We start from the raw sequence: 12,163 nt of genomic DNA on the forward strand, positions 1-12,163 counted from the left end.
CTGTTCAGCATCGTCCCAAACATTCTCCACAGAATTCACCAAAAATGGCTAAGAAATTTGGTGTCCCTATCTGAAGTGATAGAGGTAGGAACACCATGAAGTCTAACCACCTCCCGAAAGAAAAGCTTAGCCATATTCAAGCATCAGTTGTCTTTTTACATGCAATGAAATGAGACATCTTCGAAAATCGATCAACCACCACAAAAACTGAATCCACCCCTCGTTGAGTACGAGGCAATCCCAACACAAAATCCAGGCCAGATCTTGCCAAATATCATCAGGTGCCAGCATCCCTTCTCAAGTGAGGCCAATAAAACCTCTTTTCTAACCCTGCAATAGTCTTGTCTCGTCCCAAATGTCCTCCAAGGCCACCCCCATGAAGATCCCTGATCAACTTCTCTCGTAAGGATGAAAAAGGAATGCACAACTGATCACCCCTAAAGAGGTTGCCCTCTCGAATGTGGAAGTCTACACTAGGCTGCCCCTTGCTACACTTTGCCCATAACTCCTTAACCTCGGCATCATCCTCATACAACTCCTTCAAGCATTCAAAACCCACGATGTCTTGAGCTAACGTGATGAGTAAGGAAGCTCTCCTACTCAATGCATCCACCACCTTATTCTGCACACCGGATTTATGCTGTATAATGAAAGGGAATTTTTGCAGAAAACTCACCCACCGAGCATGCATTTTATTGATCACCTTCTGGCTGTGAAGGAACTTTGATGCTTGATGATCAGTGAAAAGAATGAAATCCCTTTGCACCAGATAGTTCTCCACTGACGCAATGCCCTAAACACTGCATAGAACTCCTAATCATACGTACTCCATTTCTGCCTAGCATCACTTAATTTTTCACTGAAATGGGCCACGGGCCTCTTCTCCTGAGACAGAACTGCTCCAATACCTACCCCACTGGCATCACATTCAACTTGAAACACCTTATCAAAATCAGGAAGTGCTAGGACCGGGGCACTACATAGTTTGGCCTTAATCAAAGAAAAACTCCTCTCCTGCTCATCACCCCACTGGAACTTTCCTTTCTTCAGACACTCAGTTATCGGTGCAGTTATGGTACTGAAATCCCTGATGAATCTCCTGTAGAAAGTGGTTAGGCCATGAAAACTGCGAACTTCAGTCACTGAGGTGGGTGTAGGCCAATCTTAGATTGCGCTCACCTTCTCTTCATCCACCTGTATTCCTTTGGCACCCACAACAAACCCTAGGAAAAGTAATTTGCTGGTACAGAAAGTGCACTTCTTCAGATTAATGTACAACTTATTCTCTTGCATAACCTACAGCACCTGAGCTACATGCTCCACGTGATCTTTCTTGTCCTTGCTGTAAATCAGAATGTCATCAAAATAAACAACAACAAAAGAACCAGTAAAAGGACAAAGTACTTGGTTCATCAAGCGCATGAAAGTACTAGGCGCGTTCAATAAACCAAATGGCATTACCAACCACTCACACAACCCCTCCTTGCTCTTGAAAGTTGTCTTCCACTCATCTCCTGCTCGAATACAAATCTGATGATACCCACTGCGTAAATCTATCTTCGAAAACACCTTAGAACCTGACAATTCATCAAGCATATCTTCCAATCAAGGGATAGGGAAGCGATACTTGATAGTTATCTTATTGATGGCCCTACTGTCAACACACATCTGCCACTGATTTCCTTTCTTGGGGACCAAAAGAACAGGAACTGCACATGGACTCATACTCTCCCGGATGAACCCTTTTGCAACAAATCCTCAATCTGCTCTCTCAAAATCTCATTTTCTTTGGGACTCATACGATAGTAGGGAAGGTTTGGTAGGCTACAACCAGGATTCAAATCAATGTGGTGTTTTTTATCACGCATGTGTGGTAGTTCCTTTGGTAACTCATCAGCAATCAACTCCTTGAAACCCTCTAATATCTCCGAAACTTCAGCTGGAATGGGGTTCTCTTCTTTTACAGCACCTAACAACCCTTTAACTACTATTGGACAGAAAAGTTCAGTTTATTTCACAGCATCATCAAGTTCCTTATCATTATAAGTCATTACTAAGAAACTAGTTTTCTTTCCCCCTAACTTATCATCAAAATTCATAACAGGAGCCATGGCAATTTTATGGGATCCCCATGTAAACATCATCACATTATCCCTTCCCCGATAAGTAATATCATTATCAAACTGCCAGGGCCTACCAAGTAAAATATGACACACATCCATATCAAGCACATCACACATTACCTCTTCTTTGTAGTGTTTCCCTATGGAGATAGGAACTCTGCAAGTCATCGTCACCCGAACTTGAGACCCCTTGCTGACCCAACCCAGGGTGTATCGTTTTTTCTCATGTTGTGTTGTGGGCAGCCTCAAATACTCCACTAGCTTCTGGGACACCAGATTCTTTGTACTACCATTATCCACAATCAAGTTACAGACCTTGATCTGAATAGAACAATGAGTTTTAAACAGGTTCTTGCGCTGGCCCTCCTCTCTAGAAGCTAACAGGACCCTTTGCAGAACAAAGTTAACTCGATCCTCAGACTCCTCCTCAGCAAACTCCGCATCTGCATATTCATCATTCTCTCCTTCAAACTCCCCTCCATCTGCTTCTCCTTCTAAGACAACAGTGACTCTCCGAGTTGGGCACACATTGGATCTATGACCCTTGCCATTACAACGATAGCAAGTGTCCCCACTAGGTCTGGTATACGGATTTTTTTGCTTCTGGATAGGGGCCTTTCCTTGTGATGCACTACTAGGACCAACTTTTGGTGCAGACCCAGACTCCTTAGTTAATGCACTCTTCTCCTTCTCACTGTTAAATTCAAAGTTACCCTAGGTGAGTATCTTTTGAATGAAGAGAAATTTCTAGGGGATTTCTCTATTTGTTCCGCCTTTAACGCCAAATTAGATGCCTCAGCCACAGTCCACACAGTTTGCAAACTCATCTTTTCTTGTAGAGAATTTTTCAACCTACTAACATATCGAGCCACGTTCTGATTTTCGGATTCTCCTAAGTCATTACGCTCAGAAAATCGCAAGAACTCCGTTGTATATTCCGTCACACTCCTCTTCCCTTGAACGCATTCTATATACATCTTATACAGAATCTGCTCATAATCCTCCGGTAAAAACCGCTCGAACATCAATTGTTTCATGCGCTGCCAGGTCTTAACTGGACCCTTCCTTTGTCTCTGCCTCTGCATAACCAACTTATCCCACCAAACAGCAGCAATACTCTTCAACCTAACCGCCACCATCTTAACATGTTTATTTTCGGGAACCTTCATAACCTCGAAGAATCTATCGACATCAATCTGCCAATCTAGAAATTCCTCCACTCCCATAGTTCCATAAAACAATGGAATATCTGCTTTTACTCGATAATCATGTTTAAAAGAATTATTACCTTCCTCGCTACATTCTTCTTCAAAAACTTCTTCTTCCTCATAACTCGAACTATCTGCCACGACAGTTCGTTTGCCTCTCCCCCGTGGGGTTCGATTTTGTTCTCCCCTCCTGTCTCTCCCTTGATTGGTATTATTCTGCATGTTGTTCATCTGCGTAGTCAATGCAGTCATCTGCTCAGTCAGTGCAGTAAGGGTCGTGATAAAAGCCGCGGTAACCCCTTCAAGATCTGCCCTAGTCACTGGTTCTCCCATGATCTTCAAGCTACGAAAAGAGACAGGAGAAGGCCTGCTCTGATACCACTTGACGCAGTCGGAAATTATAGAGAAAAGCAAGCACTAATCTCGATCAAGAACAGACAAATTTACAAGCGATAAATCTTTAAAAACTCCGGAATCCACCAGAAAAGAGTAGGAGCTCTGTGATATAATTAAAAGTCAAAAATTGCCTCCAAACAATGACCTAATAATGTTTAAATACGTAAAACAAAACCCTAGTACGAAATTAAGGAAATAATAAAATCCGGAAATAATTAAAATGCTAATTTCGAGCCTTAAACGAACTCGGATGGCTTAAAAATCCTATAGATCATAGCATAGCGGTGTGTTTGACTCGTTGGCCCGTTCCGCTTCCGAAAAGGTATCATAATAAGCAATCGAACTCCGTCGGCCCGATTAGTAGAAATCATTTCAGGATTTTTTGTCGAACTTCATTATCGAACTTATCCGCTAACCTTCCTACGTCACTATAAAATGTAGTAAATTCAAGAATTTTTGCCATAATTCAAAAAATTAAAAAATGAGCGCTGACAAAAAACAGAAATCGGTTGGACTTCAAGTGGAGCAAACTAATAAAAAACAGATACAAAAGAAGACTAAGGTGTCTAAGACACAACCAACCACAATCACTTTTCTTGGAGAATCAAGCTTGCAGCCACATTCAATTTATCAACAATTGTCATTTACTAAGATTATGTGATTATTACATCATGTTTGATGTGTGATATTTGGAACAATATAAGTTAGAACATCCTTTTTTGCAAACATACTATGGAAGCAGACTTGTTTTTTTAATGGTTACTTTTTGGGCTATGTTCTTAGTTTATCAGTTGTTAAAAGTAGCAAGTGTTAGTAAACTTAGACTAATCATATATTGTTATGGAGATTTATGAGCAGAATTTTTGTGTTGTTATGCTTAGTATGAGCATAATTTAATGAGTATTCTCTCTATTGCTCTTTGCGTAGGTAATTTTCTACAGCTTTGTTTTGCAAAGCCACAATATAGACAAGATCAAGAACTTAGATCAATTTCATTTTCTTACGGATAATTGATGATTACAAAACCATAATATCATCATAAGATACATCTTACATAACTCTTACTTACTTTAATATATCAAAAACAACAAGAACAAAGTACAATATATTGTCACTTCAAGTACAATTCCAAAGTATCCATTATGATAGCTGCATCTCCATTTCCAATTCGTTCTTCATCTCCATTTCCAATCCTTTCAAATCGTTCATCTTCAATTACATCTTCTTCATTAATCCAAGAAAAATGAACATGATTTGCACTTTATAATAAAGCCTACATGGATTGTTCCTTGAATCTGAGACCCTTATTTTGCATTTCCTTGAAGAGCGACAGCGGCGAGATTTAATTCTCACCCAGGTGACACTCCTATAATTTGGTACAAAACAAGAAGAAGAGGAAGCACGAGTGGTAGCATAACAAATTTTTTGAGGATGAAGTACATGTTAGGGATAAATAGAAGACATGAAGGGAGAATTTTTGGAGGGTGAAATGGGTTTGATTTTGGAGGGAAATGTTTTCGAAAGGGTATGATAGTAATTAAGTATCTAGGTTTAATCAACCCTATGTCAGTTTAAACCTAAGATTAACGTTTGAATCCTAGTTATTAACGAAAACTCATCATCAATATCACGTGTTAATAGTCTCATTAGTTAGAGGGCCATTAATATTAACTTTTTTTTGTCTACCATAAACAATAAGCTAATGGTTACTAGAGAGAATTTCCCTAAAAATATTACATTTATAAATTAAGTATAACTTTTGCTTTATAATTTTACACCATTGAAGAGTTCTTACAAGTTATAACCTATATGATATCAATTTTTAGATGCATGGTAACATATAATAATTATTTTATATTCAACATGTGCATTGGATCATATAACAACAAAGAAGTGATAAGAAGAGTATGAGTTAAATATAACAAGAAGTATTACAAAAATTCCTATTAAAAAAAGAAGTACTAAATAAATTATGATATGAATACGAGTTTTAAAATTATTAAGTGAAGTAGAGTTTGATTTTCATTAAATTATCTAAAAAAAATCAATAAATAAAGTAGCATATAGAATTATTCCCCACTCCTCTCTCTCTCTCTCAAAAAACCTAAAAAACCATAATTCCTTTTCCAGTCGCAAGGGGCTAGCACCATCATCTCTTTGCTGATGGTAAGCCCCAATTCCTTCTTTCATTCTTTAGTTTTCAATAATCGTCCTTGTTCTCTCTTTATGAGTTTTCTTCCCAATTTTTTGGGTTTATTCTCTCTTTTAGTGAGCGTGTGGAGTATGACTTTCTTATCTTCTCTTGTGGAAGATAAGAATTTGGTATTTGCAGTTCGCTTAGAAGATTAATCTTTTTTATTGTTCGTCTGGCGAGAATTGAAAATATAGGGTTTCATGATCATTGTAAGTTTCTAGAGAACCAAATAAGTATTTTCACCCAACCGACTATACATCAGTGGATCTTAATTAAGCCAGATTAGTGCTAAATCATAGATTGTATTGCTTCAGATAAAATATATAATTAAGGTTATTATTAATCGAACGTGCTATTTAATTAGTTCTAAAGTGTTACGTATTTGTGGTAAGATTTTAGTTTTCTTAGGAAATATATGTAAGTGTTGTATGGCTTTCAATTATCAAGTGAAACCCTAAAGTTTGTCCAAAAAAAAAAATTATCATAACTTTTGCTACATACTACACAAAGATTCACGATCTCATTTTAATTGAACAAATAAAAAAAAGTATAATATATATATATAACAAAATATAAAAGGAGATTTAAGTTCTATTTTATTTATTATCACACCTAATAACATATGAATATTATTTTACTACATAAAAACTACATTAAAAACTACATTATGACATTAAATAACCATGCATTGCAGAGGCTTAAAAAACTATTTATATTGTATTTTGAATCATCACTTACGTGAGTTGTTAATGCTTCTCATTTCTAAATAATTATTAAATGTTATATTTCAATTTTATATGCAAACGTAATAATAGAAATCCATAAATTCTCACGCAATTTCTCAAAATGGTGTTCTAATTTCTACTGACACACCTCAAAAAATTCCCTTTTAAGTTTTCGACTATATCCTTTGATCTTAAGATTTGGCAAGCAGATATTGAAGCAACGGAATTTATGGATTGAAATATATTCAAATTGACCAACAATCGTCATGGTGTAACCGAATTTGATTTTTGCAATCCTTAGCTAGGGTTGGTCCTTGGGGGTGAATGTGTTGACGTTTGTTGGTCGGATATAATATAAGATAGTGATACAAATCATTCTTGCATGCATGGCGGTATATTATTGACCCACATATATATTCTCGTGTTGTATTTTTTCTACGTGGGATTTCAAGGAAAGATTAAGAGATAAGCTTGGGTCTTCATCCCTAGCTTGTGGTATGTGACAACGTACGTAGTAGCAGATTCACTAAAGGTTCACGGGTTTTGCGTTTGAGGGAGAGGTGGTTCTTTTAATTAAATTAAGTGAGTAATAAATGTAGTGATGTAGACAGATTCAGTCCTAAATTTTATGTATCATTTCCTATAAAGACTTTACCACCTAATATAGATGGTAGTTTAGTAGAGAACCATCCTAAAATTTTAAGATGTTAGAGCCAAATCCTCATCTCAACAACAAATTGAGAAATTTCCCTTTTAATAGTGACAGTGGACCTTTAAGCATGTTGTCCTTAGGCTTCTGAACTGGTGTGTCGTGGAGATTAATAGACTAGCAGGGGGTAGTACTTGGGCTAATTATTTCTCCTAAACAAAAAAGAATATGAGTGTGTCTTGGTGTAACATGATACACCATAACTTATTGTGTAACATGCATAAATGAGAAGACTTTAACAAGAATGATTGGGACTATACAAATAATGGCATGAATATCATGTCCTTTTGTCATTTATTTCATGTCATTTGAGTTTATCTGCAAAAGAAGTCGGTGGTTTATGTGTTGTTACTCCATAAAATGATAGTATAAGTGTGTAACGGTTACATCCAAGAATTTGGGAAAGTATATATACTCCGTTCCTTTTAATAGTTATGCGTGCACTTATGACATTATTCACAAATTTATCTTTGACCATCATTTGTGATTTATGATTAAGAGAAAATATATTCATGGGGGGTCTTGTTTGATTCGTCTTGATATGTACTTTTAAAATATCGACATTTTTTTTTTTACAAATATAAAATTAGAGATATAAAGGCTTAAAATATTGAATCGGCATGTGTGAAAAGTGTAAGTATAACTATTATTTAGGATCGGAAGTAGTATTTTGTAAGATAAGAAAGAGAAAGAAAAGCAATAACAAAAAAAAAAATGACAAGAAAATAATAATTAATCGACGTCCTGTTATACTTGAAACAATTTTGACTCATTTGTTGCAATTTGGTTCAAGAATTCATGCGTGGACTCGAAGATTGCGGGTTAGTCCGTCTTTGTTAGTTATTTTGCTTAATTTTTTCTCGTTTTTCTCCATCAATTTTTCATTTATCTCCTTTATTAGTTTTTTCAGTCTTCTCTACTAGTCTCTCCCACCGGCCTCTAGGCCCTCTACAATATATCTGACGGACAATAATGCAAAGCGTGGATTATGCACTAGGATGCACATTATGCCCCCAAAAATAGCATATCATTTATATAAAAGAACACAAACTTTTGTACTTTAAAAAAGAACATGCGACTTATAATTAAAGAATGTGTAAATTTATATTTATAAAAGAACAAAGGTTATAATGAAAAGAACATGTAGTAAATGAACGTCTACATATAAGGTAAAAGAACATATACCTTTTAAATTTAAATTTGAAAACGGAATCTTTAGTTTGCAAAACTTAAGGAAGCAAATAACAACAATTTTTTAAAATTATAGACTTTAAATAATAAAACGTCGTAGTTTAGAAAAGGGTGCACCATCATGCTCTACATACACTTGGGTACATGTACTTATTTGCGTCAAGAATGGACGTTTTCACTTTTACGGTTTGAACTGCAAATATACATATAGGAGCTTTATTTATTAATTCAAGTTAAAATTTGAAGAAAAGTTATAATGTTATTATTGAAACTTATTAATACTTTTTTAGTGCAAAGTACTATAGTTTGCTCAAATAGTCATAAATTGTAACACAACTCTATTAATACTTATTGTTGATTTGTTGTGATGTACTCGTTCTGTTCTTTAAAGATATAAAGATTTGAACCCTTGTTGCGATATATATGTGGTGTTTCTGTTAAATTAGTAAGTTGAGTGAAATTAGCAAGTTGGCCTTGGCTAATTAGGTGTGAGTATATGATGAATGTTGGGTTGAATCTCGCTCCAGATGTGTTGTCACCTGCAAAATCAGAAGACCAACCCGGAGGATTATTTATGGACGAACCCTCTCCAATGCTTAAATAAGGTGGCTGAGAAATGACAAACAAGAGAGTGGAGAGAATTGCCAAATATATGTGTTTGATTAGTTCGATGAAGTTACCTCTATTTTGGTATTAGGGAGGTAGTGTAAGAGGCCTTGGCCCACTCTCATTTGAAGCCTTACCTCCACTTACCCCATTTCGGGCTTGGTTGCTTTGCAACGAACACAAGATCAACTCGTATTTGGCTTGAGCCAGTAAGTTTTACCCCTTAAACCCGTTGTCCTAAATAGAACAATGGGATTTGATCTGGTTTTGGAACATTTAGAGTTGATCTTGGCAGATGGGCCTGGGTGGATGAGTCATGCTCAACTCTGGGTTTAACTCGTACACTCTGCTTAGTTGGGCCTTATTGAATATGATATGGCTTGTAACTACTCTTCCTTAGCTAGCATATATTATTGTGATTACCCACAACTGCATTGATACTTGTGCTTAGGGAGGGAAGTAGAGTAGTTTTCTTTAACGAGTTAAGGATACAAGAGGGTACTGAACTTTCACATTTGTTCCAGTTAGGGTACTGAACTTTAAAAAGTTCCATTTAGAGTACTCAAAATGGACGAACGTTACTTTTTGGGGATGTTTTGTGAAATGCGTTGTTTGGTGAGTATTCCTAGGCGCCTGTGCGACACGAAATACCATCTAATGATTAACTTTATTTAGGCGGTTTATTTGGCGGGTTTTATCAACTCTCTGTCTTCTTTCATTGTCCTTATTTCATTCTCACTCACTCTTTATTTAAATCACCGCTACCTTTGTCCTCTTCATTTTATCTTCATTTACTCCATTTTTAAACATAGCATGTGGCCAGTATCACCACCAACAAAATTCCCAAGAGTAACTAAGACTTCTGCATAAGGTATATTCTTCTTCATTTACTCCATTTTTTTACAGATCTTCATTTACGTATTTTGTTTTCCTTTTTGGTACTTTTTGGTTACCTTTTTGGTTGTTGTGCGTACCTGGATTAAAAGGTAATGGTTTTTTTTTCCTTTCTTGTTTAAAAAGGCGATTTTTGGAACTAGTTTAAGTTGTTTTTTTTTGGATTTGTTTGTTTAATTTTAATACGCTTAGGGTTTGATAATTAGGGTAAAGTTAGTAAATTAATGTTTTTCTTAATTGAGGTTTGGGTTTTGCGGAAGTAACATTTTGTGGGTGTTGGGTTGTTAAAGTGAAAGTATAATTGTTAAAAATTAGGGTTATAGTGAAACTTAATTAAATTTTTTTTTTTTTTGTAAATTACTATGTATGGAAGCTTTACGCCATGCACACCCCTTATGTTCGAACCAAGATGTCCTAGTGACCCACTTATTCACTAGGCTAATGTCGGAGGATCAGCTCATGGTTAAGCAAACCTGTAAAAAATGGAGGCTGTGGTGGAGACTCCGATCTTATGGTGGCTCTTTCTGGCTTAGCGAGCGTAGGCAAACTGAGAAGTGGATATTGAATGATATAATCTTCAACAATAGGATGGACCTCCATGATTGGATCAACAAGGACATGACAGTGTACTTTGATGGGTTCCCAAGGTTATTCAAGGAGGATTCAAGAGGAAGATCGTTGGATTTTTTGCTTTTTTTTTGGTTGGGTAGATTTTTTGTCTCTGTCATAGTTGTACTTAGGGGAGAATGTGATAGCCATTGGCTTTATTTAGGGTGGTTGTCACTGCTATGACAGATTTATTCTTGTTGTTGATATGCATGCAAGCTCCAAAAAATTTAAGTATGTTGATTATGTAATTAGTTGGAGCTTGCCAAATTTTGTATAAATGATATATTTGGGTTATTTATATGAAAGTATTTGAAGATTCTATAATGTAATTGTTTCACCATTCCTTGCACTTAGTTTAATATATAAATATTTGTATGACAGATTCTATGGAACTAAAACCTTGCATTATTGTGCACCATGGTGGAGAATGGTTTGTTAATGGTGACATTAGATACGATGGTGGTCAAGTAAGTTTGTATGAAAACTTACTTGATAATGTTGATGCTTCATATGTAAAACAAATCATAGAGAACTTAGGTTACAATAACATCATTAAGCTTCATTTTGTTGATCCTAGGAAAGATTTTGGTACTATTATTAGGTTCTTGGGCTATGCTAAGCAAAAATTTGATCTATTTTTAGCACTGCTTTTACAGTACAAGCTTGTACATGTGTACACATAACATGCAATAGTTAGGCCATTTGGGGTGGGTAATGGAAGGAGTGGAGTTGGGTCAAGTCAGTGTGGTGAGGGGTCATTAGTGCAATTGTTGTGTGATGGAGATTAGTCATTTGTCCCTGAAAATATTGGCCATACTAGAAATGATACCCATGTAGATATAGACTATGATACAGAATCCACAGACGAGGATGATGATGAATTTGTTACTGCTAGAACCAAAGTGAGTGATGACCGGAGAAAGCAACAGTCTTATGAGGAAGAAATAGAGATGCTAAAGAGAGTATCTGCAAGTAAGGGCTTGACTGAGAGTTTATTTGGTGGTGACTTTGAAGGGAATAGTGATCTTGACAGTCCTAGTGAAGATGAAGATGAGGACTATGGGTACTTGATAAGCGCATATATTTCTATATTTTTGTCCCCTAAAATTAGTCTTATGGTTGTCTTCTATGTGTTATTTGATAATATTTATTGACTTTTATCAATAAGTAAGTTATTTATGTCCATATTATATTTTATTGAATAATTAGCTTAAATAGTGTGTTTTTTTTATTATAGGTGATTACAAGTAGATTACAAGAATGAAAGTCCAAAGAGAATTCAAGCCCACTTGTGAAAGTCAACAATAAGAAAGCAAATTTGAAGAAAAGAAGAAGAACAAGCTCACGTGCCTTTATTTGGTTAAAGCCTAAAGGAAATCTATCTTTTTTTATTCCTCTTTCATCTCTCTATATACACTTATACAGAGCAAACAAAAGAAAGAGGAAATTGTTCCTACCTTCCTAATTTCACGCAAAGAATTGCAAGGGTAATTTGTTTCCTAATCTCC

General features: G+C 35.8%; 1 protein-coding gene across 1 annotated transcript; it reads right to left on the reverse strand.

Annotated features, from left to right (window-relative positions):
* Nucleotides 1-277: 277 nt before the first annotated feature.
* On the reverse strand, nt 278-3,664 carry LOC104884719 (uncharacterized). Its single transcript, XM_057391976.1, has 7 exons — nt 2,904-3,664; nt 2,063-2,817; nt 1,742-1,984; nt 1,301-1,577; nt 1,180-1,240; nt 824-1,044; nt 278-710 (listed from the first exon to the last, which is right to left on the reverse strand). Exons 1-7 carry the CDS (start codon nt 3,662-3,664, stop codon nt 278-280), a joined length of 2,751 nt encoding a protein of 916 aa, XP_057247959.1.
* Nucleotides 3,665-12,163: the final 8,499 nt, after the last annotated feature.

The sequence above is a fragment of the Beta vulgaris genome, chromosome 1 (genome assembly GCF_026745355.1).
Source record: "Beta vulgaris subsp. vulgaris cultivar EL10 chromosome 1, EL10.2, whole genome shotgun sequence".
Classification (NCBI taxonomy): Eukaryota; Viridiplantae; Streptophyta; class Magnoliopsida; order Caryophyllales; family Amaranthaceae; genus Beta; species Beta vulgaris.

Coding starts and splice junctions, on each gene's coding strand:
- LOC104884719 (XM_057391976.1), bottom strand. CDS start 3,664: ATGGGAGAACCAGTGACTAGGGCAGATCTTGAAGGGGTTACCGCGGCT. Junction 1,985..2,062: donor GTTAGGGGGAAAGAAAACTA/GTTTCTTAGTAA, acceptor GTCCAATAGTAG/TTAAAGGGTTGTTAGGTGCT. Junction 1,578..1,741: donor TGAGGATTTGTTGCAAAAGG/GTTCATCCGGGA, acceptor ATGAATTGTCAG/GTTCTAAGGTGTTTTCGAAG.